Here is a 26392-nt window from a genome sequence, read left to right as displayed (position 1 = left end):
AATTAAAATGTTTCAAGGACAAAATTACATTTATTTAAGTATTTTGTTGTTGTAGTGGGAACAGTTACGTTAGTCATATCTATAAATTATGGAAAATTATTTTATAAATACAAATATTTGTATGTATAGCTCACACAATATAATTTTAAAGTATCCATTAAGTAGGGTGTCCAGCCACTCTGCCCAGAGTGGATGAAAACACGCTTTGGTGATGAAATTTCACTTCCTTTGTCACGACTTCCGCCGAAGTCGGCTCCTCTCCTTGTTCAGGCGGCGTTCGGCAATCGACGTCACCGGCTTTCTAGCCATCGCCGCTCCATTTTCCATATTTCCATTTGTTTTGTCTTGTTCCATACACACCTGGTTTTCATTCCCTAATCACACTGCATGTATTTAGTCCTCTGTTCCCCTCCATGTCTTTGTGTGAAATTGTATTTATGTTATGTGGGTATTGTTACGCGCCATACTTTTGTCTATTGTTCCGTGTTTGGGCACATTTATGTACTTTTGTGCTTTCGTTGGACCGGAATAAAAAGTGCGCCTGTTCACTACACTCTGCTCTCCTGCACCTGACTTCGCCTCCAGTACACACCCTTAACATCCTTATGTTATAAAATACATTTTACCAAGACAAATATGATTCTTCATGTTCTGAATCGTTCAGTTGCGTCTTTCTCTAACATGTCATTAACATTATATCCAAAAAGTCCGATTTCGTAACCTGATACATCCAATAATAAGCACCGAGCTCTATTGATAGAGCGGTTCTGCTTTCTAACTGTGACTTTTGAGGATTTTACATGTTGTGGTGGTATGCAAAGTTGTTTCCAAGGTTTGCAAAATGCCAAATTTGAAAATAAAAAGCTTGCGGTACACTCAGTGCTCCGTTGACATTTCACAAATACGCTTGTTTTTGTGAGAAATCTTCTAAAAAGAACAGGAATTTCACGTTAATATTAAAAGTGTATACTAAAATATTAAAATATTATCTTGAAAAAAATAAATGTCTTAAAATCGATATACATCTTACCTCTATATTGTTTTATGTCCTCCGGATTCAAGAACAAAGATGATGAGTTCAACGGAAAGCCTGTCAGTTAGCCTTCATTCTCGCCCAACATCCAGCCAAGCTGACCCAATGCTATTTTCCTGATTTTTGTACACTTTTTCCGTCTGACCTCCATTGATTTAGTCACCCTAATTTTGGCCATCCTAATACGTAAAAAATTTAAATAACTTTTGAACGGATTATGACAGAGACATGAGGTTTGGACCATTGGTTTTCTTAGAGGACTAATTATTATTATTCATTATTTTAGCCATTGGTCAAAAGATGCGTTGTGATTGGACAACCTACATTAAGGTCTCTGTAATAGAATAAATGTGGCAAAAACGAATGTAGAATATAATTTACAATGGTGAGGGAGTGCCAAGATGGAGGCATGGTGGCGCCAACACAGCGCCCCCATATCAGTCATCTAGTGTATAAATTATTGGGCACTAGGTCTCCCTGCACTTTGCCATTCTTCAATCAGCAGTGTAAGTATGCACTTAATCGAAGAAATCATGAGCTGCAGTCTCTGACAGAGTCTGCTGTGTACGGCCTGAATTTTCAGTGCTGCATCGTGTATGCAGTATGAATGTATTCTGTCCGTGTGTACTGAGAGCTCTGTGCAGTGAGTGCATCCCCATTTATGGGGATTATAGCACTGCAGTGTTTGCCCCTCGCCCTGCCTGACTGCCTGCATGGATGCTTGCCTGCTGCAAATGGGGAAGGTGACACCAATGGATCTCCCCCTCATCCATCTCCCCACTTTATATAAATCACACACATACTTGTAGTCTACACATTGCACATGCACACACACTAATAAAGCTGTGAAAAAATATAGTCTTCAGTCGCATACCAAAAAGTAGGCTAGGTAAATCGAGGTCAGCGATACTAGAGCGCGTTCTTGAATCATGAATTTTGACTTTGTGGAACAGCAGCTAGCCTATACAGCAGAGACCTTGACATCCCATTTCAAATGAGGCCACATGGTGTTCTGTGACACACACACATACACACACCCTGGAAAAGTCACCCTTAGCTTTGGACCGTAACAGAGGAATGAGGACGCAGGTGGACAGCCAGGACACTCCAGTCAATAACCCCCCCCCCGCTCACCAGAGACCTACTGGAGGCTATTTATAGCGGCTCCAGTCCCCCAGTGAGAGAATCGTTGGTAACGAGCTCAGCAGTAGAGCGCAGGCGCAGCACAGTCACTGGGGACCAGTATGGTGATGTGACTGGGAAACAGATTCACTGCTCTCTCTCTCTGGCCCTGTGAGGACAGGACACCCTGTGAGGACACACAATCTAGGGCTCTCTCAGCAGCACACAGAGTACAGGAGTAGACTGGGAGACCAGGTGAGCTGCATTCTCCCTTGCCTCCATCAAATTTAATGCCAACAATCATCGAAGCCCAGAGAGAGATGGAGTAAAACACTAAGAGGACTCATTGAGCACTTGTCTGTATAACATGGGGCCTTTTCTTCTCCTGAGAATGAAATGCAAGATACAACCATATGCAAAATAAAACCAGAATGCAAAATTAAATGACAACTAGGCTACTGCTCTCTTGTTAGTGTACTTAGGCTACTGCACTGTGTGTGGTTCCATGTAAGGCCTTAGAAAAAAGGGTTCCAAAAGGCGGATGTTCCCATAGGAGAACACTTTTTGGTTCCAGGTAGATCTCTTTTGGGTTACATGTAGACCGCTCTGTGGAAAGGGTTCTACACGGAACCCCAAAGGGTTCTACCTGGGATCTGCCTGGTCCTTCTGTTGACATAGGACATACAACCTCTCTGCTGAGTTAGCTGTCAATGTGTTCTGAACACAGCCCAGCCATCAGCCAAAGACAGATCTCTTCTAGCTATTTCTATTTCTTGGAAGGTTGGCCATGAAAAACAAGGGGTGTAATTACATACAAATAGCTATTGCATAACTTTAAGAGGAGGAACGATTTACTCATAGTTATTTTCTCCCTTGTATTGCTTTAGTACCATCAAAGGAATAATTAGGGGAGTGTAGAACTGAAAGATGTCATTTGTTTTCCATTATATATGCCTATCCCTGTTCAGTATAAATGTATGTGTGTGAATGACAAATGACATGATGGCTCACTGCTTGCTTGTTTACCTCTTAAAAACATTTAATGTAATCAAATGAAATAGCGGTCTAGTTGTTAGTCTAGGCTAACTGTCCAATAAATCTCTTTCTCATTACTTTTCTCATTAATCAAATTGTATTTGTCACATGCGCCGAATACAACTGGTGTAGACCTACCGTGAAATGCTTGCTTACAAGCCCTTCCCAACGATGCAGAATAGAAACACAAGATGATTAAAAGAAATACATGAGAATGGAGCTACATTATGACACACACAGTAAACCAATACCAAAATTGCCGCCGTTTATGAGTTTAGGCCTAAGCATCGTTTTGAGGCAGTCATTTGACTGAGCCTGAATGCTTTGACTGTGTAGTTTATAAGCAGATAAATGTAATAGGGCTGCAGCTGACTGTTGTAGAGCCAGTGCAGCACACAGTAGCTCAGTCATAACGACGTCTACCATAATGAACCACTAACTGATTTATTAAATAAATAAACAGCAAACTTTCACTGATAACTAATCTAAACACAACAAAGCCTTAGCTACTGGCTGCTACACGTATACTGTAGCCCTAATTGGGAACAAATGGCAGCCGTACGGTAACCAACAGTAAGTAGCATGTGGAGGGTTTTCTAAAGCATCAGTCGAGTCAACAATCGAAGTTTTTGAGCACTGTAATTACACATTTGTAAACTGTGTTAACTTAAAATCGCAACAGAAAATATGTAGGCCTAATTACTCCCATGTATATGACATAATTGATTGGATGATGATGATTTCTTAAGCAATTTATAAGAATTTGGGCATTAGGCTATAGGCTACATGGACACCATAATTGTTTACTACAGGATAATCAAACTCTGGGCTTCATAATCTTACGCATTCACTGTGAAAGTGTGATGTGAACTTTAAAAAAAAAAATATATATATATATATATATATATTGCTGGAAGAGTTGCTAATTGGTGAGCACTATGTGTACTCAATTATTTATTTGTCATTCATTGTTGCTGCATAGTCACTGAGTAAGCTTGGAAGAGCTAGCCTATTGATGTAAGCAGGAGGGTGTTTTTCTACGTAACCAAATGTACTGGTGGAGGCAGCAGCAGACACAGAAAACAACATCCTGTTGAACTTCAAACAGACACACAAATGAGAAGAGGCACTAGAGTCCACAGTGGTAACAGTGCACATGCATCCACCTCCACCCAGTCCGCAAACATTCATGACAGATGTCTTCGGCTGACTCAGCTTTACCATCACACAAGTCTGTCTTACTGCAGCATTCTCTAACTGTAAGATGTGGCAATGAACATGTCGACGCGAGTTGACCATACATTTTTTAAACACCGGTTAATATAAAATAACCATCAGCTGAAGGTACAGTCAAAGATGGGACAGTGACTGTCACGAGACAAACACAGTGTCGTTGATCATCATCAAAACGGCGATTGCTGTGAAGTGCACTAACTACTGTACTGCTATCCAACCTGTCTTCATAACGACTCTCACAGCCTCACCAAACTTGAGCAACGTAAATGAATAAATAGTTTAAAAAAAGGTGAATATTATCCGTGCTGATTGAAAATATATATTTTCCCCTCACCTGTTCTTTTCAACTCTGCCGCTGGTGCGCTCGTTGGTGTGATGTGATGATGTCGATGGTGGGGCTCGAGTCGCGCGTGGATGTGCCTGCAGGTGGAGCGCGCGAGTTTGGTGCAGTGTCTGCATTTACAAAGACTTCTGGGTAATGTCGTATTTCAACAGTGTGTTCATTTGAGAACTATCTTCTCCTTATGATAACATTTGTATTAAATCGACACCCTCCTCATTTATTTCCTGCAGAGATCAAATTAAAGCCTACACGTACAGATATTTTCAAGTCAAATGAGAAGTGTTGTGACAATATTGATCTAAGACTAAGATGATATGGTTATATTCAAGATAGCATTCATGAAGACAGTCCATTACTTAGAAACGCATTGATCTGACTTTGCTGAATCTGCTAATATATAGGAAGACTAATTTGCACTTCACTTGCACGCTAACGCAAGTAAAAGAAAACGTGCAATTCTTATATATTGACAAACATTTTCTCAAATAATAATACAGAATGTCTATGTTATTGGTCCGGGACCGTTATTCCATAGACTTCATTGTTTTTTCATGCGGAATAAATATAATTGACCTCAAGCTGTCATGCATTTGGCGAATCTACCGTTTATAATAACCTCTTGAATTTACCAGCCGCACACACTCATCATGGCGGCGACCGTAGGTAGTGGAAATGCCCCTGTTTCGGGCACTCAAGCCTTAACCTCGGCTGATCGGAGCTATGAAGGTTCAACATTTCAGTACAGCATGGTCCTGGAGCACCTCATCGGGGAAAAGAGGCCAATTAAGGATCTGAATCCGACCGTTATGGGGGGTCTTCCCAATCCCATGAAAACCGACGACCAGAAGATGATCGAACAGGGAATGGAGAGCTGTGCTTTCAAGGCGGTTTTGGCCTGTGTTGGAGGTTAGCCAGTCTTTCACTATTGTCGACGATATTAAAAATGTGTCATGCATTTGCATGAGTTACTGTACACTTCACAGTTGCAACTAGCCTCTAGCTTTGTCCATACATGGACGACCGAGCAATAGAGACTAAATTGCAACGTGCCTCATGCCTCACCTCATGGTGACAGCTGATTGCAGCTACAGTACAATAGGTACACTAGCTTCTCTCTGCATGCAGGAGGCCGACAATTTATAATGCACATAGTTGTTCCAAATGATTGATCTTTTAACGTGTTGGTAGCTTACTGATGAGATGAGCCACTCACTCTCCCTTGCTGTCTATAATATTGCTCATTCTCACTATAAGGTATAGGAGTAACAGTACTATTTCAATAGTTGATGTAGCTAACACAATCTTGTGACACTTTTCTCTAAAGGGTTTGTTCTTGGGGGAGCGTTTGGTGTGTTCACGGCTGGTATAGACACCAATGTGGGATTTGACCCCAAAGACCCCATGAGAACACCCACGGCCAGAGAGGTTCTCAAAGACATGGGCCAGAGGGGAATGTCCTACGCCAAAAACTTTGCTGTCATTGGGGCAATGTTCTCCTGCACAGAGTGCATCATTGAGTCGGTAGGATGATTCTGATCCTTTTTTTTTCTGCTGAAATGCATCAGAAAATAGTAATAATATGCTAACTAAGAGAGTAGCAAATTGAAAGTAGTCAGTGGACCGGAGGAAGTAAAGATATATTGAAACTCAGCACTAGGTCCATCTTTATTCTGGCAAGCGTGTAAATGCATCACAAGCATGAGACAGCCTGTTATGTTTGGACAACTTGCGGGACCTTAAAGTTGTCATCAACAAATCATATGTAAGCACAAACCACAAAGTTATGTTCAACAAATCATGAGATTTGTTGAACATGGTTAAATAAAATACAACACTTTGATCTTCTAGGCTAATGGGTGTTGATGAAATGAATACCATGGTAATTGTGGTTCTGGAAATACCAATGTGAAAGAATGTGAAAAATCTGGACCCTATCCGAAATGGATCTGTCTTTCCCACCCGACATGCATAAATACATAAACTGAGACCCGCTCCGAATGGACCCGAGGACAGTCAGACCTGTTCCTAAAAGGATCGTGCTGGTTCGGATCCGAGGGCCATTTCAGATCTGAGAGTAGGAAGAGAAAGAAACTGCCAGAGCATCAATAAAGGGCCATCAATAAACAAGCGAAATTAGCCAAATGAGCCACAGTTACATGTCCTTAACTGCCTATAACAAATTGCAAAAAAAACTATTTGTGTTTCGATGTGTAGCATATTCAAAACTTCAGTCTATTTTATTGGTTTTTACTTTCCTAAAACAAGTCTAACTCACAGTTCAGCTGTCGGAGATTTGAGCACTAAATGCATCAGGGCATTGCATGCATATAGGCCTATGTATGATATTCGTGTGTGTGTATATATATATGAGACAAGCCTAGCCCTAGAGACAGAGGTGCCATGTTATTGACATGCATAGGTCTACTTGTCAGATAGGTTGATGTGTATTTTCTGTAATTCAGGGTTCATCTGTAAAAGAGACCTTGGTCTTAGTATGACTCCCTGATAAAATAGGCTACTACTGCTATTCAGATATAGGCATATAGGAGGCTAATTTGTTAATTTTCAATCAGAATATTTTTAGATTAAAGGAGTACCTATGGTAGGCCTAAAACTTTCTTCCTCACCTCAAAGTTCAACTGAGTCAGTTGTAGTACATTCATATCATAGGCCTGCAGTAGCCTAGCTAAGCCTAATAATAACCATACCAAACCTTCACAAAAGTTGCTTAACATTTATTAGGGTAATATCAAAAGTAACTCGTCATTGTTTATAGGGAAAATACTAACAAGTTATTTATTATATTGCGGCATTAAATCAACCTTTGCATCTTAACCCTTTTTTCTTTCCTTTTCATGGTGTGAGTGCGAGTAGCATAGGAGGCCTACCAGTCATTCTATTATATTGCGGTAAACACAACATTACATCCGCAACTTTAATTTGGCCAATGAAAATGGCTCAACAGAATGAAACCTTAAAAACATTACCAACAAAGGCCTACCGTAGGCCTACACAACGAATGACAGCAATAGGCTAATGCGATTTATTTTACAACAGGCCTATTTTTTACTTTAAAGTAAATATGGAGCACAACATTTAAAATAACTTAATTTAGCCAATGAGAATGTCTCATCAAAATGAAAAACTCTTTGCATAGGCTAAAGAACTGATTTAGATGATTAAATAATTTATAATGACTAAACAATTGATAATAAATACATGAAAGGCAGAAAATTGCATCAAACCCGAATAGCGAGTTGCACACAGTCCATTTGTCCACGCCAACGTTTCTCATCTTTGTTTGCTACATTATAAAGACATGTCCAATCAACGCAATCAATAGTAGCCTAGGCCAAGGCTCCTTTTACTTGCTCTCTCTCTCCTCCGCAGCAGGCGCACGTGAGGTGAGCTTCCGGAACCAGTTTCAGCTGGACATAAGCAATACAGTTTATTGAATTGCAATTGGCTGACAAAGATAACAAACTTGTGCAGTTCATCACACAAACATTAAATTAAGAGGACAGGTCCATTCGGTAAATCGGTTTTAATTGCACATTCCTGAGACCTGTAGCAATTATATCAGAACTGACTCAGATCTGAGACACAAGTCAGAATTTGATCTTGGAATTTTGGGTCTGTTGAAACCGTGAAGACATCTACTGGAAATAATGTATTGTGTATTTGTCAGTCTTATACTGCCCCCTTGTGGTGTATTTTACATTACAGCACAGGGGAAAGTCAGACTGGAAGAACGCTGTCTACAGTGGTTGTGTTACTGGGGGAGCAATAGGATTTCGAGGTGAGATATCTACTTAATTTGTCAGTTCAAATGTCTCATGCATTAATATAATTTTGTTGAAAGATAATTGTTTCCCTTCTATCTTATAGCTGGGGCGAAGGCTGGCGTGCTGGGATGTGGAGGTTTCGCTGCCTTCTCTGCTGCCATTGAGTACTATCTTCGGTGAAAACCAGGGCACCTTCTATACCTTTTGAACAATTGTTGAGGGATCACTGTCCCTCTGGACCAGAAACAGACTTTATACCTCGTGGAGAGAAAAACCATCCCTGATAACACTGCTCTGCAGATGGAGCATCTTATCATGAGGATTATCTACACTTGGACAATTCCACGTTTGACCTTTTGTTGACTGTATCCTGTGCACTGTATTTACAGTGATGTCATACAGGGTGGGCCAGTCCAGGCTTATGTGGCCCACTTGTTATGCTGGCTTTGCCTTTATCTAAAAAGTTAAGTCATTGAGATGAACCTCTAATCAGTCGAGAGCTGGCTATTCTCTTGTTTAGTTTTTGTGGGTGAAATTAAGTTTGAATCCATTTGAGTGGTAAGGACAAAAGTCGAAGGTGCATGGGCGACAGCCGAACACTGGTTTGCGACAGCAGCGCTCAGATCAACATGGCAGTGTTGCCATTGTTTATAAAAGGTTTTCATTGTAATGTAGAAATAAACATGTCTCCAACACCCATAACAAACTGGAATCATGTGTACATTATTAAATCACATTTATTTGTATATTACTGCACCCATTAATTGGTTTGTCATGTCTTTGTTTGCATGGGTCAAACAAACACCCTAAAGATAGGTTGACAATAGAACCCGACATTGCATGTAATGGCTTCAGAATGAAGTTGAAGAGCAACTGTCGAGACTTGAAGTCAACATTTCATAAAGTTGTATTGTGGCTACAAGTGCAGTGGTGTTAAGTAGTTTTTTGGAGTCTGTACTTTACTTCACTACATTCATGAAGAAAATTATGTACTTTTTACTCCATACATTCTCCCTGACACCCAAAAGTACTTGTTACATTTTGAATGCTTAGGACTGGAAAATAGTCTAATTCACACACACTTATCAAGACAACATCCCTGGTCATCCCTACTGTCTCTGATCTGGCAGACTCACAAAACACTTTCCTCATTTGTAAATGATTTATGCGTGTTGGAGCGTGCCCCTGACTATCCGTAAATTTAAAAAAACAAGAAAACGGTGCCATATGGTTGGAGCGATGAGACAATTTGGGAGAAAAATACACAAAGAAATGAGGATGATTAGGTGGCCATGATGGAATGGGGCCAGGTTGGACATTTTGGCATGACACCGGGGTTAACACCTCTAAATTCTACAGATGTTTTAAATTCATTCATTGTGGTAAATAATATAAACTGAGTTTGGTGTGTCTGAGACATCAACACACAAACCACTGCTAATTGCTACCGCTTTGAAGTCATTTTTCAATTCTTATGACTTGTTTGGTAACTGCATGCTCAAAAGATTCAGAATAGTTTATTTTCTGCACTGCAATCTTGAGTTTGTGCGGTACTGATAAAATTCCAATACATGAATGTCACTTTTCAACTATCCCAAAGTCCAGTATGCTGCACCAAACCAAATAAAAATATATACAAAGTTTTAAAATATGAATTAGTTGCAATAAAACTGCAAGACAGAATGACAAAACAACGTTTTGGTAGACTTTTATTAATTTGACTAAAAAAGAAAAAAGTTCACATCGACATTTACCCTTGTTAATACAGTATACTCAAAGTAAAATACAACATTTGATTTTCTTTTAATCTTATATTAAAAATATCAAATAGGACTCATCTAACAGTGCTTATTTTAAGATATGTCCCAGGCTAGATAGCAGAAAGGTTGGATTTGTACAGCATTGATGGGAGGAGATTGCCGGTGCCGCAAACTAGCAGTGACAACCTACCTTCGTTACCCAGCCTGATTTGATTGACAAGTTGAACATGCAATAAGGGCATTAAACTACACAATAATCCTATAGATTAACTGGTGTCATTGGACACTAGGAACAGGCTTGCAATGGATTGACAAGAAAAAAGCAAATGTTCCAAAAATGTGTGTGATTTTCTTCCCATAACCCTCATCTCACAGATTGATGTTTCTTTCTTTAAAGAGGTTTAGAATCAACCGTCAGATTTTACACTTTGTGTTTCAGTACAGCTCAGCCAACCTTGGCTGTGAATGAGAAACTTAAAAAAAAAAACATCACTACTTGAAAAAACTTCAAACAACGGACTCCTTTGAGCAATTCTCTAGTTGCACTGGGCCCAGTTTCCCAAAAGCATCTTAAGGCTATGGTTCTAACGATGACTTTAGCTTTAAGATACTTTTGGGAAACCAGCTCCTGGACTGTACAGGCACACTTAATATATATATATTTATAATAAATAGGGCGAATTTGGCCAAGACTCACACAGAGGGAGGGCTGTGCTCTCTAGTCTTTACACATGGAGAAAAAATGTGACAGTGGCCATTCACTGACATGGCTTTACTGGCGGCTTGGAAACGCAAACAGTCCTCAGCTCTTCGCTTTAACACACACACACACACACACACACACACACACACACACACACACACACACACACACTTCTACATAAACACACAGCCCTCCTCCGTCACATGCACAAAGCCAGAGAGAAACAAAGGACTTATTGAACAAATAATATTTATAAAATATGTAAATGCCATTTTCTTGGAATGCCTCTGAAAGAAAGAAAGAGAAGAAGGTGGAGTAAGTAACAGAGCAGCTTCAGGATCATTGAGCTGGTTTCTGGAGGACCCAACAGACCAAACAACCGACAGTGACCCAGTAACATACCAGACCCTGACCTCTAACTGATAGATAGAGAGGTCCCATATTGGTGGCTGTCCGATGGGGTATTGTGGGTCAAAAGTGAGAGGTATGCTGTTCCCTCCACCCCTGCTCTTCACCAGATGGATGTACTGTAATGTAGGGGCCGCTGCTCTATCTCCGCTGACACTAGAAGACGTGACTATGGGATCCAGAGGAAGCACCGTGACTCCTCTTGTCTTCCTCCACATCTGAGTCCATCTCTCAGAGTAGGCTGGGTGGGTCTTAGGGGGGCTGTACAGTTTTAAAAGGGAGCTGGGTGGTATGGGGGTGGGGGATTTGCTGTTGAGTCTTTCGCTCCGGACCCCCAAGAGATTAAACGTCAGTGGAAAAGTAGAGTGTGTTCCGCTTCAGCTCAGCGAAGGAGATGGGAGGATGCTGCAGGTAGTACAGCAACACTTGGACCTGAGATGGGGAGCGAGAAAGAGAGAGATTGAGCCAAAAATAAATGGTGTTTCATTTAAATACCAATTATCATAGTTATAACCAAAAAGGACTAGGATATGGAGCTTACAGAGGCGAATGTGATCTGCACATTCTGTACATGACTCAGAAGGTGACACAGTAAGCATCTCTCCATGATAACTGAGTATCTATCTACTAAACATATGGACATTTAATAAGCCACTGCACAAACAACTGTCTCTCAGTCTTTACAGTAATGATGAAATATGGCATTCTACTGTTAGTGTTATAGCTTTTATGGTGATTTACAGTAGTCATTGTTTATATACGGCCTAGAAAAAGTCCTTTGTGAACAGGAAGTGGTTTCTCTCTCAGCACGGGGCAAAGCTCCAGGAGGGGCTTCCCAAATAGTCTAAATACAGCTGGGGAACCAGACCAGACTGACACGGTTCGAACACACACATCCCCCTCAGCTAACTCTTACATACTCACAAGCAAACGCACATGCACACACAAACAGATATACGCACCCAAGTCACACTGACCTGTGCCATGACGTCATGTGACCAGATGTCAGTGGCCAGGGTGATGTGTCCCTTGGTGACCTCGGACTCAGAGGGCCTGAGCAGGGTGGGGCCAAACACTGTGCCCAAGTTGTGGAGGGACATCTTATTGATGGGCTCATTGTCAGCAACTCTGGAACACAAAACAGACAGATAGACCAGTCAGACTACAGTGACCACAGGGACAGATCGGTATTAGTTCTTTTTCTAGTCATGCGACATGTTTTCTGGTCTGGCCTTGTTACTATGATAACCCATGTTCTGAAGCAATCACTGTCAGTACAGCACAGTGTGTTCTGTGTGTGTTTCTTCTACAAGGACCATGTCTGAACTAAGTTACCATCTGCTGTAACTTATATAAATGTTCTCCATAGCAACAGCAGAGCCATTCATATCACACTTGAAATTCAGCAGAGCTTCCAGCAGGTGTCCTCAGCGTGTCTACGAGAGTAGTCTGTGTACGTTCCTGTTGACTGACTGCAGTGTCCTGCTGGGTGAGAGCTGTACTGGGACCAGACCATAATAAGGTCTCCATGGTGCAGAAGAGTGGAATCTGACCCAGTGCTAGGCCTGTGAACTGACTTCAGGCCTGCCAATAGGTAGAAATCTGATTTCTCTATGGACCTTCCTGCCTGCCAACTTCTGAGATCTCACTACCCTTTACACTGTCGCAGCTTTACACACTATAAAACACCTCCCCTGGTGATAAACATGGCTCCCAGCGTTCTTTTCAAACGTGTCAATCTTACAGCAAAGATTAACTGAAAACTAACTTCTGTAAGGAGGCGTGAGAGTGAAGTAATGTGTAACTGAAATTGACACGGCTGCACTACACATTTAAACTTAGTCTTAGTTCCCTCTAGTTCACATTGTAGAGCTAGATGACAATAATATACTCTCAGACAAATGTTGTCTGACCCGTATTAGGAAACTATGACAAACACATAAACCTGATCTTTTAAAAGTCTGGTGGTGAAAACTAACTTTATTCAGAGTATGAATAAGTCCCCACGCAGGCCATTGCTACTATGGCTGATGACAGACAGCTGGTTCTAGATCAGATGTGAGTGATAGGAAACACTTATGGGTCTCCTCCTAAGTGTTCCTGCCCATGCTAGTGGTTACTAGTCTGTGGTTGGGCTGGGCCCTGCTCTACCATGGTCTTCTAACTGAAGGCAGTTTTAACAGGCACCACCATGATGTCATCCAATCTAGTTCTACACTGCCTTTAGAGACTAAGTAGCACATGGTCGGCCAACTAAAACCATCACAGCTATTTTCAAAGACAAAATAGTAGTAGAGAAGTCATTTTTGGCAGTAAAGTCATTTTTCATTGACTTTAATGTGTTTCCTTCAACTGGACCATAGGTCTAGCTCCTTAACTTCACCACAACAGGTCTGGAAGGCCCAGTGCAGACTGATGCTGATTCCTCTCCAGGGATAGACGTGTGTGTGTGTGTTAGCTCTGTTGACCACACAGGGTCTGGCCTGTACACTCTGATGACTTTTCCCCCTGTCCTCTCTCTTATTGGTGCGGTCACAGTAGCACACCTCATGAAGCTCTCCAGACTACAGTTTTATGGCAGGCTTAAAGAACCACTCGCATGTGGACCGTATTCTGCCCAGAACTCCTCCAAAACCCACTCTGAACGTATTATGCTGCCTGTTAATCTGGCCCAAACTGTCACCAATAGTAGTTACTGGGGCCCCTTATGTGTACACGTGTGTGTGTGTTTGTGTGTGTGTGTGTGTGTGTGTGTGTACCTTTTGAGATGCTCCAGCAGGCTGAGGAAGGTGATGAGGTTAGGGTCAGGCAGGGAGCGCAGCAGATGCATCATGCAGTTCTCCTTGGCTGCAGGGTCCGACAGAGCTGTGGAGAAGAGGAGGCGGATACAGGAGGAAGATACATGGGGAGTATACAGGAGGAGGAGAGGGAAAAGAGAAGAAAATAAGTAAAAAATTACCGCTCTAAGGGGCAAAAATTAACAATCCTTTCAATGTTGTCTTGTCAATGTATCATTTTCTGTGAATAAAAAATGGAATAACCCCTCTCTCTGTTACTGCTGAGAAGCATAATAAATGTATTGATATGGTATTGCATTGAGATGTATGAATGTATGTGGTCTGTTAGAGGTCGTACCTATGCCCTCCATGAAGGCTGGGTACAGGCGGTCAGTGAGCAGGGGCTCTGGCAGCTCACGGAAGTACAGCTTCAGCGTTCCCGCGATGGCATTGATGTCCATGTCACTCAACATCACCAGGATGTCTTTGCTATCTTTGAAGGGGAGAGAGATATATATATATTTATAGAGAGAGAGGGGGAGAAAACATAGATAACGGAAGTGTATCATCCCAACCAAACAACTAGTTCATTTCCAGACTGATCATTCTGGCTCCAGTGATGACATAAGCAACCACACTCTAAAACCCAAACAACCGGAGATCTCAGCTCAGTGAGACATGAACACAGCAGAGAGACGCTGAGGAGGTTAGCATTTGGTTTGGTCTAGGGGCTGTGACTGAGGATGTGTCCCAAATGGCACCCTATGCCCTACATAGTGGGCCCTGGTCAAAAGTAGAGCACTATATAGGGAATAGGGTGGCATATGGGACACAACCTGGATCTGGGACTCCCAGGGAGGACAACACACAGCTGACAGCTGCGGCTCCTCAGACCTGTGTTCTTCCTGTCCTTTCCCACAACTCTCTCTGTTTATAGCCAGGCTGAAGCCCCTCTGCCATGGGCCTGGTAGTCTGACCCCGGCCCACAGTACAACAGAGTGGAAGGACAGGACAGCTCACAGAGGGAGGCTTGTGTTGATAATGTAGAGGTCTGGAATTATTCCTGATAACGTGACCTGACCAGGAAAAACTCATGGCTCTGGTTATAGTTTATATATAGGGCCAAGAGTTATCCCTGGTCAGATGCCATGGCCAGGAAAAAAAGGCTGGGTCTGTTGATGAAGACTGAGGTGTGCTTTGAAGTAGTCTCAGTATGAGCGTTTCTTACTGGTGTCGAATGCTGCTTTGAGGGCCTGGATGTCAGTGGCCACCCCGGAGATCCTGTAGATTCCCACCTCGTCGATTCCCCTCTTCTCCACCTCCTCAATGCACTGGCGGACGATGTAAGGCACCTTGGAGCGCTCGCGCCTGTTGGGGGACACAACCACAATATTCATCAGGACTGATATTGCAGTACTAAACAATGTGATGCTGATGCTAGAAGTGTAATAAACTGAGCAGAAAGATTCATCATGTTGTTGCAGGTATGTTTGAATACAAAATATCAACATGGCTTACTTTGTCACCACACTGATTTTGACCCCGAACACCCCACTCTGTTTTTTGGAGGGCGTTCTCTTCAGACTCAAGTCCCGACTCGTAAACTTCATGGAGAACTCCACTTTGATCTGTGGGAGACAATACATACAAAGCATCAAACAAGCTGCATATTTATTGGTTCATTTGACAGGGACCATGAACAGCAAACATTGCACCAGCTTTTAGCGGCATAGCTGATCTGCAGTCCCTAGTTTAAAATACACAGCTTCCAAGTGCTTTCTTCTGACCATTACACAACATCCAGAGTGTAAGTGGATCCAGCGCTGTTAGATGTTTAAACTTTACGGCTGTTTACGGCTGTGTTCCCGGAGTAATCAGAGAGTTGGCCAAGCTAGTAAAGATAACGTTGCATGGCCCTGGTCAACTGTAACAACAAGCTTCGTTACAATATCCACACACTAATCCCTAACAACAGTCATCTTCTATTAACAGTGTTGAGATGTGTAAATGACTGACAGTATCAGAATTGGCTGGTTTTCCAGACACAGTGTAAGCCGAGTCCTATACTAAAAAGCATGTTCTGTGGAGATTCAACATTGAAAGAGCTTCTTAGTCCAAGAATAAGCTTCATCTCGGTCCCGGGAAACTGGTCCCAAATGTCCCTTACCCCGTTCATCTCTATGACGTCCATGTGCCAGTTCTTAGACTGCACCGTCTGGGGGTCCAGCTGAAATACACAGAAAAAGAGAGCAGAGTTATGTTTGAGTTTCCTTCGTTATAGTTTCTACACAAGCCACATCACTGCATGGCCTCATAGAAGACAGAGAAGGTATGACAATACACGTATTATGGACACAATCACATGGACCCTCACAGAACACACTGTATATCATATATAAGACTGCACCCTAGTAGACACACTAAAGGCTTCTTTCTGGTGCATGTGTTCTATTACTGCTAACGTCCTCTGTCACTACAACCCTGTACCTAGCCATCTCTCTCTGAGTACTCACGATTCACTGCACTGGAGGAAAAAGTATGTTTATTAGGAAACAAACACTGTTTCGCTCCCATAGTCACCAAGACATCAATGTTACATTCTCGCCTATGTTTTGTGTTCTACTTGTCACTACACCCCCAGTACCTCGCTAGGTCTCAGTGATCTGGACCTCTGCATACATAGAGTTCCCTGCACTGGAGGAAGTTGTATGTTTATTAGGACACAAACACTTATGTTCTCTCCCTCTCTAACACCTCCTCCAGATGTCTCCCTCCAGTCATGCTTTGGTGAGGCTCTGAGGAGCTCCTTTAAAGTTCAGCCAAGAGAACAACAAGGGCACGTTACAGTTTGTTTTCCGACCCGAGACGAGCCTCTCCTCTCAACATGGGCCAGAGGAGGAGCAGGGCTATTTTCTGACTGCTGCTGTTTGTGGAGGAAAAATATCCAGTTTTCCATTTGCCTCCTTGATGAAAATTCACAGACAGGCCTGTCTATATTTAAATTACAAAACATCCCTGGGAACTTTATTTTTTCTCGTCATTTAATTTCCAGGACGCTGACATCTGATAAAGTTAAATGGGCTTTACCCCCTGTGTGAATGCATGGTGCACGCTGGGTAATGTGTGAGTATGTGTGTGTTTAGACTGAGAGGAGCCTCTGTAGTCTAGCCAGACTGAGGGCTGTGTGTGGGTCTGTCCCTACCTAACAACATGGATTATCTCTGCATTAAAACAAATTACTGTATATATGAATTGACAAAGCCAACGATCACGTGACACCATTCATTCCTATGCGAATACGAATAGTGCATTGAAGCCAAATAAAGTCTGTTAAGACGCCGTCTCATGGAGACATAACATCAGCAGTATGAGCTATTCCAGGAAGTGATGTTGCAGGCTAGCTCAGTGCTGCCTCCTATCATTCACTAACTCCAGTTAAAGGCTGACCAGGGTATTGCAGGTTGCTATTAGCAGCAGAACTATCCCTATAACTTATTCTGTGTGCGATTTTAAAATAATCAGTTCAAGGACATACATCTGTGTATTAGAAGCTATTATTGGTACCATGATTGTCTTTGGCATTTTTTCTTTATTTATATAACTATAATGTGGGATCCTGTTTTCTGCTAACAATGCCTGCAGTACTGCGGTCGGCATTGAACGTCAGTGGCTTCAATGAGAGGGGGCAGTCGATAAACTTGGATTAGCTAACACAACGTGCCGTTGGAACACAGGAGTGGTGGTTGCTGATAATGGGCCTCTGTACGCCTATGTAGATATTCCTTTCCCCCCCCCCCCTTTTTTATCAGCCGTTTCCAGCTACAATAGTAATTTACAACATTAACAATGTCTACACTGTATTTCTGATCAATTGTATGTCATTTTAATGGACAAAAAATTAGCTTTTCTTTCAAAAACAAGGACATTTCTAAGTGACCCCAAACTTTTGAACAATACTGTAAATGGGGAAAAGCACAACCCCTGGCCCGGTCTCCCTTTCCCAATGGACACTCAGCCCTGTCTCTACCCTCAAGCATTTCAGCAGAGGTCAAGAGAACCTGGCCCACAACCAGATGACAGTTCAACTTACAAGAACCAACAGGAACAAGATGAAACTGAGCACTAGCATAGCAATACAATGGTAGCGAACAGAAAGGGCATCCGCAGTGCTTCCATTGTGTGTTAGCCTATTGTGATGACCCGATTTATTTTGAGAAAGGGGGCTTTCTTGTGTGCTGTATTTTCATCTCAATCAATGTGATTCATGTTCACATTAGTGAAATGAGGTAAATTTGATACATATGTGACCCCAAACTTTTGAACGGTAGTGTACATTTGGCTGTCTCTAGGGGTAAGCAGCAGCCATGGCTGATGTCTGGCTCACACTCTTCACTGTGCTCAGTACACAGGCAGCGCTTGCCTTTTTCTCATGATGCCCTGGGAGAATAGAGCTCTGACCTGATCTATGATGAGAAGTGTGTGTGTGTTCGGTACACACACACCAGAGCCACTCTGACTAGCCTAGCACTTCTACAGCGAGGAGCTAATGCCTTTTATAGGCCGATTCAGCAGTTCCCTGTGTATCACAATTACACTTATGTCATTACTACCTTCCTAGATTATGTGCTTGTCGGTCTTAAAAGCCCCATAATCGTTTATTGCTGAGCGAGCGCAAGGCCAGCACACTTACCTTATCGTAACTTTACAGTAGGGTAGAACTTTATATTTAGGGAGTGTAATTAATTACCTAATAAAAAGCTTTTTTTGTATCAGTTATTAAGACATCTATTACCATTAGGGGCAATTTTCCAAGCAGGGTTGCGCTTTAAAGAAGGTTGCCATAATCATGGCTATGGGTCCTGACTACACCAGCGCCAGGAGTCTTTCTGGGCAGGAGCCCAAACAGACTGATGGGGCCTCCTGTACCCATGTAGCCCCCCAAAACAGGCCCTAAAAACAACATACAGTGTATCTCTCGCTCTCGACATTATTACAAATTAATGGAGTCAAATTGGGTTTCATAAAAATACAAAGACCCTTTAATGCAGCCGAGCTGTGTGCAGTCAACACACCCACTGGCCCCTCAACCACTCCACCCGTTGACTTCTAATGCTATGCTGCTTTATTAAGAACTCCAGGAACAACTTCTGCCCCTATTTATTCATTTTCCTTGCCTGGGAAGTGAGCTGATTCAAGGGGAGACAGACCACATTGCTAAGGTATTATTTATAGTGCAAACTGCAACTGAATCAGTACGGTTCTACACTATATATTCTCATCCTATCACAGAGGATGGATGGATGGGAGCAAGTTAAGTTATATGAAAATGTTGCTTTGAAGTTTAGACATGGAAATAATGATCTCCCCAGTGTGACTTGGGGTTGTGCCCAGCTGGCTGGTTAAACAAAGGGAGATGATGAAAAAACATTGTCTTGAGTGACAGTCCAGGAAACCAATCAGAGGGAAGAATATATGAGGTGCACAAAAAGAAAGGGGGCGGGTCCTCAAAGTCTTCAAAATCCCAAGAGATGAATCACAGTGCCAAAACCTCCCTCTCCAGAGAACTTCTGAAACAAATTGGTAGCGTGTGTTTGTAGAAGAAAGAAATACTAGAAGAAAGACACAAGGGCTGGTGGAAGGATAATGGATATAGAAAACATCCTAAACCAAACGATGGTTCCAATTAGGACCTCATCACTCCTCCAGAACTCAAAGCCTCCATTATGCTGCCTAAAACACTGACTGACTGGGGAGAGGATCATAACACATGATGATAGTGTATAAATGCATATCCACACTGAATACACTGTACAATCATCTCTCTTTCATGTGGCACAGAATATACTGCATGATTAAAATAGAAGAGGTAAAACTATGAATTCTATTAGTGCTTAAAATGTCAAATACAGGCCTTTGAGAGAAAAGCGAGCGAGCCAGAGAGAGAGAGAGCGATGACAGAAAAAGCATGAGGGTGAGTCTGTGCATAAATGAGTAGCGATGTGATGTGTTCCGTTTATCCATCATGATGCTCAGTTTGGTGGGAACGCATTGTTCTCTGAGCAGCCCCTAGGCTCTGAGGGCTGACTCTCTTAGAGTGTGTGTGTGTGTGTGTGTGTGTGTGTGTGTGTGTGTGTGTGTGTGCAATGCTAAATGACCAAAAGTATGTGGACACCTGCTCGTCGAACATCTCATTCCAAATCATGGGCATTAATATGGAGTTAGTCTCCCCTTTGCTGCTATAACAGCCTCCACTCTTCTGGGAAGGCTTTCCACTAGATGTTGGCACATTGCTGCAGGGACTTGCTTCCATTCAGCCACAAGAGCATTAGTGAGGTCGGGCACTGATGTTGGGCGATTAGACCTGGCACGCAGACGGTGTTCCAATTTATCCCAAAGTTCTTAGATGTGGTTGAGGTCAGGGCTCTGTGCAGGCCAGTCAAGTTATTCCAGTGTGCAAGTTCTTCCAGTGTGCATGGGGGCATTGTCATGCTGAACAGGAAAGGGCCTTCCCCAAACTGTTGATACAAAGTTGGAAGCACATAATCGCCTAGAATGTCATTGTATGCTGTAGAGTTAAGATTTCCCATCACTGGCACTAAGGGGCCTGGCTTCAACCATGAAAAACAGCCCCAGACCATTATTCCTCCTCCACCAAACTTTACAGTTGGCACTATGCATTCAGGCAGGTAATGTTCACCTGACATCCAGCTAACCCAGATTAGTCTGTCAGACTGCCAGATGGTGAAGCATGATTCATCACTCCAGAGAACGCGTTTCCACTGCTCCAGAGTCCAATGGCGGTGAGCTTTACACCATTCCAGCCGACACTTGCCATTGCGCATGGTGATCTTAGGCTTGTGTGCGACTGCTCAGCCATGGAAACCCATTTCATGAAGCTCCCGACGAACAGTTCTTGTGCTGACGTTGCTTCCAGAGGCAGTTTGGAACTCTGTAGTGGGTGTTGCAACCGAGGAGAGACGTTCAGCACTCTGCGGTCCCGTTCTGTGAGCTTGTGTGGTCTAACAGTGCTCGGCTGAGGCGTTGTTGCTCCTAGACGTTTCCACTTTACAATAACAGCACTTACAGTTGACCGGGGCAGCTCTAGCAGGGCAGAGATTTGACGAACTGACTTGATGGAAAGGTGGCATCCTATGACGGTGCCACGTTGAAAGACACTGAGCTCTTCAGTAAGGCCATTCCACGGCCAATACCAGCGCCTCTACACAAGTACCCACGCACACTGTGTTACTATGGCAACCGAGAGGGGGAAATAATTATTGATGGAAAGTGAGTGGATGAGAAGAGAAGGCAGGAGGAGAGCCAACTCAGGTTACTGTGAGGTCACCACTTATCTGCAGTGTGCTTCTTCACACGGTATAGAATAGGTCAGTGAATAGTGGCTGCCACGTGTTCAAATTTAAGGCGCATCCACTGAGTATACATCAAACATTCACATATGCAGGGAAACACAACAAACTATACACACACATACTGTACTTGGCATATGATGAGATGCCCTTCTACTCGTCCCGCTGCTGTTGCCTATGGGGGACAGAGCACAGACCAGGCAGGATTGAAGTAGGTAGACAAACAGATGCTGAGGTCCCTCTGGAGAGGTTTCTATTCTAGATACCTCTCCACAACTCTCCGGAGTATACTGTATCTACAACACATGGCAGTCTCCATCTCCATCAACCGGTTACCTGCTTCTAACATAGGACATAAAATGACAGATCTAGGTTGGGGAGTTTGGTGAAAGAAACTGGTTTATGAATGATGCATGTGAAACGGTAATGGGTCTTCTGGGGAAGAAAAACAACTGTAGATGGTATATACAGTTGAAGTCGGAAGATTACATACACCTTAACCAAATACATTTAAACTCAGTTTTTCACAATTCCTGACATTTAATCCTAGTAAAATTTCCCTGTCTTAGGTCAGTTAGGATCACCACTTTATTTTAAGAATGTGAAATGTCAGAATAATAGTAGAGAGAATGATTTATTTCAGCTTTTATTTCTTTCATCACATTCCCAGTGGGTCAGAAGTTCACATACACTCAATTAGTATTTGGTAGCACTGCCTTTAAATTGTTTAACTTGGGTCAAACGTTTTGGGTAGCCTTCCAAAAGCTTCCCACAATAAGTTGTGTGAATTTTGGTCCATTCCTCCTGACAGAGCTGGTGTAACTGAGTCAGGTTTCTAGGCCTCCTTGCTCGCACAGGCTTTTCAGTTCTGCCCACAGATTTTCTATAGGATTGAGGTCAGGGCTTTGTGATGGCCACTCCAATACCTTGACTTTGATGTCCTGAAGCCATTTTGCCACAACTTTGGAAGTATGCTTGGGGTCATTGTCCATTTGGAAGACCCATTTGCGACCAAGCTTTAACTTCCTGACTGATGTCTTGAGATGTTACTTCAATATATCCACATAATTTTCCTGCCTCATGATGCCATCTATTTTGTGAAGTGCACCAGTCCCTCCTGCAGCAAAGCACCCCCACAGCATGATGCTGCCACCCCCGTGCTTCATGGTTGGGATGGTGTTCTTCGGCTTGCAAGCCTCCCCCTTTTTCCTCCAAACATAACGATGGTCATTATGGCCAAACAGTTCTATTTTTGTTTCATCAGACCAGAGGACATTTCTCCAAAAAGTATGATCTTTGTCCCCATTTGCAGTTGCAAACCGTAGTCTGGCTTTTTTATGGCGGTTTTGGAGCAGTGGCTTCTTCCCTGCTGAGTGGCCTTTCAGGTTATATTGATATAGGACTCGTTTTACTGTGGATATAAATACTTTTGTACATTTTTCCTCCAGCATCTTCACAGGGTCCTTGTTCTGGGATTGATGTGCACTTTTCGCACGAAAGTACACTCATCTCTAGGAGACAGAACGTGTCTCCTTCCTGAGCGGTATAACGGCTGCGTGGTCCCATGGTGTTTATACTTGTGTACTATTGTTTGTACAGATGAACGTGGTACCTTCAGGCATTTGGAAATTGCTCCCAAGGATGAACCAGACTTGTGGTAGTCCACAATTTTTTTTCTGAGGTCTTGGCTGATTTCTTTTGATTTTCCCATGATGTCAAGCAAAGAGGCACTAAGTTCGAAGGTTGGCCTTGAAATACATCCACAGGTACACCTCCAATTGACTCAAATTAAGTCAATTAGCCAATCAGAAGCTTATTATATAGAGCCATTATTGCATGGAACTCTGTTCCATCTCATATTGCTCAAATAAACAGCAAACCTGGTTTCAAAAAAACGAATAAAGCAACACCTTACGGCACTACATTTGTGTGTATGCATTGATATCTAGGCTACATGTACCTTTATTAAAAAAATTTAGTTCTGTCCTTGAGCTGTTCTTGTCTATGAATGTTCTGTATTATGTCATGTTTCATGTTTTGTGTGGACCCCAGGAAGATTAGCTGCTGCTTTTGCAACAGCAAATGGGGATCCTAATAAAATACTTTCTGAAGGCACTGTACACATACATACATACATACATACATACATACATACATACATACATACATACATACATACATACATACATACATACATACATACATACATACATACATAATGTACGTGGAACTTTAAAGCACTGGTATGTTTCACAACATGACAATGTTGTAAATTGACAATGACATCAGGGAAGAAACGTGTGCACTCTGATTATACAGACGCTCTCCATAATCTTTAATTAATCCATTGTTGGATTAATTAGGAATGTTAATGTATTTTGGCAGCGATATTTAAAGCATAACTTAATTATGATAAAGTATGGAATTGTCATACACTGAATTAATTAATTCCTTTTAATATTTTATTTTGTACTTCGCTACATTCCTTGTACCTTTCACTTTCTGTTCACTGGGACACTACAATTTAAATATTTATTCAGTGACTGACTGTTCTGTTATAAATTAGCAATAAGCAGCAATGTTCACATCCAGTTTAATTAGAGACTAGCTAGCTCAACTGCATGGACCGTGGGTTTCATTTGATTAAAAACACCAACCTAGGGATTGTTTTTGTTTATTAAGTCCTGTAAAAACAAGACCCTAATATTTTTTTCTGCTAACAGGTTATATTATCGGCTTGATGATTGTAAACAAAAGCAATATGAGATTATGATAGTCTGTCAAAAATTAGCTGTAGATTAACATAAGTGTAAATACACATAATATAGTAATTATGTAAATCCCTCTACTTAGTAATAATATGATGCCTCGGTAAACAGCTGCTGATGTCATGATTGACATGTGAGAAGGCCTCCGTGACTCGGTTGCCATGAGCTTCCTGGCAAGACTTCCTGGTTTGAGCCAACCAGCATGCTTCTCAGCAGTTGGAGAGTTGTGATTGGCCATAGACCAGCCCAAGCAACCTATCACAGCCTTCTAAAGGCAGTGTGTCTAAGTCATACTGTATAAGATCCAGCTTCATAAACATCATGGAACATAAAGGCATCTGCTTAAAGACAAGGCTTATGCAACAGCATGTTCCTGCCTGCAGCAAGTGTGACTAACACTGATGATTTATTTACATGTATATTTAGTACAGGAGAGCGCGTGACCTGTCCTTTAGACACCAGCAGGGACACGAATGTTCTCAGTTCTGTTCACTACAGAGAGAGGACCCATGCAGGGCAGCCTCACAGTAGCCTGCAGAGTGGAGGACAGAGAGAGGACCCATGCAGGGCAGCCTCACAGTAGCCTGCAGAGTGGAGGACAGAGAGAGGACCCATGCAGGGCAGCCTCACGGTAGCCTGCAGAGTGGAGGACAGAGAGAGGACCCATGCAGGGCAGCCTCACAGTAGCCTGCAGAGTGGAGGACAGAGAGAGGACCCATGCAGGGCAGCCTCACAGTAGCCTGCAGAGTGGAGGACAGAGAGAGGACCCATGCAGGGCAGCCTCACAGTAGCCTGCAGAGTGGAGGACAGAGAGAGGACCCATGCAGGGCAGCCTCACAGTAGCCTGCAGAGTGGAGGACAGAGAGAGGACCCATGCAGGGCAGCCTCACAGTAGCCTGCAGAGTGGAGGACAGAGAGAGGACCCATGCAGGGCAGCCTCACAGTAGCCTGCAGAGTGGAGGACAGAAAGAGGACCCATGCAGGGCAGCCTCACAGTAGCCTGCAGAGTGGAGGACAGAGAGAGGACCCATGCAGGGCAGCCTCACAGTAGCCTGCAGAGTGGAGGACAGAGAGAGGACCCATGCAGGGCAGCCTCACAGTAGCCTGCAGAGTGGAGGACAGAGAGAGGACCCATGCAGGGCAGCCTCACAGTAGCCTGCAGAGTGGAGGACAGAGAGAGGAGGTTCTTATGATTGGCGGTTGCAACAACGTCTCTCTGTTTAATCTTCTGTTAACTCATAGAAGGATGATTCTCATGAAACCAGTTTTAAAATGTCTGTAGCAAATTGAGGTACAAAACCATGATGCATTTGCTAAAATCTATTATAATTCTGAGAACTAAGATGTCTAGTTTATGGGAAAGTGTCTTATTTTAAATACATAGAAAATTTGCGCCTGAATTACCGAAATGCGTCCGGATTACATTTAGGTCATGTTATACATTACATCATAATAATAGTTATGAAAATGATAAGTACAGATCCTAATCTCAGTGATTCAAGAGAATATATATATTTTTGTTCACAGTTTCGTGAGAATGACCCAAAAGTGCTTTTTCAATTGCATTATCAAACACATTTTCAATACCTTGATGACTTTCTTCTTGGTCTTGGATGGAAAGTGTTTATTAGTCCGTTAGCAACACCATTGATAGTGTTTGAGAGGATATTTTGTTTCACTTTCATTCCTCTAGTCTAGCCCGAATGCTAATAGTCTGTGTTGGTAGACACTTGTTAGCCAAAACGACCCAGGCAGGCTTACAAAAACAACATTTGAGAGTGCGCTGACCTTGGTACGCAGCTGGAGGTTGAACGTTTGAAGGGGTACGGGACTGTAAAAAGTTTGGGAACCACTGTCCTAGACTATTTGGATGATTCATGTAGGCCCCATGGAGGGAGAGACGGAGACAAAAAATACCCACTCTTCTACCAGGGGCAGCAGGTTTGACCCAGCCCAGCAGGGAGAGGGTCATCTTGGGTAGCAGCCTGAGGATGCTCCCCTGCCCCCTCCACCCCTCATGGAGCGCATTAGCCAGCCCGAGGGTGTCTGGTGGGG

The 26392-nt window shown here is 42.7% G+C and overlaps 2 protein-coding genes across 4 annotated transcripts in view; one reads left to right on the top strand and one right to left on the bottom strand.

Annotated features, from left to right (window-relative positions):
* The first annotated feature begins 5398 nt into the window (after nt 1–5398).
* Nucleotides 5399–9256, top strand: LOC120044324 (mitochondrial import inner membrane translocase subunit Tim22-like). Its single transcript, XM_038988938.1, has 4 exons — nt 5399–5675; nt 6094–6290; nt 8496–8568; nt 8658–9256. The coding sequence occupies exons 1-4, from the start codon at nt 5417–5419 to the stop codon at nt 8732–8734; spliced, it is 606 nt and encodes a 201-aa protein (XP_038844866.1). The 5' UTR covers nt 5399–5416; the 3' UTR covers nt 8735–9256.
* A 989-nt stretch (nt 9257–10245) lies between these two features.
* The window catches only part of abr (ABR activator of RhoGEF and GTPase), a 222573-nt gene continuing 206426 nt past the window's right edge, over nt 10246–26392 (bottom strand). For all 3 annotated transcript variants that reach the window (XM_038975573.1, XM_038975581.1, XM_038975589.1), the window contains 7 exons: nt 16370–16429; nt 15721–15830; nt 15431–15570; nt 14561–14695; nt 14185–14290; nt 12403–12553; nt 10246–11857 (listed from right to left, as the gene is read on the bottom strand). In XM_038975573.1, the coding sequence (XP_038831501.1) occupies nt 11768–11857; nt 12403–12553; nt 14185–14290; nt 14561–14695; nt 15431–15570; nt 15721–15830; nt 16370–16429 (792 nt within the window). In that variant the 3' untranslated portion in view covers nt 10246–11767. The remainder of the gene's footprint in view (nt 11858–12402; nt 12554–14184; nt 14291–14560; nt 14696–15430; nt 15571–15720; nt 15831–16369; nt 16430–26392) is intronic.

Source organism: Salvelinus namaycush, chromosome 3, assembly GCF_016432855.1.
Source record: "Salvelinus namaycush isolate Seneca chromosome 3, SaNama_1.0, whole genome shotgun sequence".
Classification (NCBI taxonomy): Eukaryota; Metazoa; Chordata; class Actinopteri; order Salmoniformes; family Salmonidae; genus Salvelinus; species Salvelinus namaycush.
The sequence above is the reverse complement of the archived record's forward strand: the minus strand, read 5'-3'. Positions and strand labels throughout refer to the sequence as shown.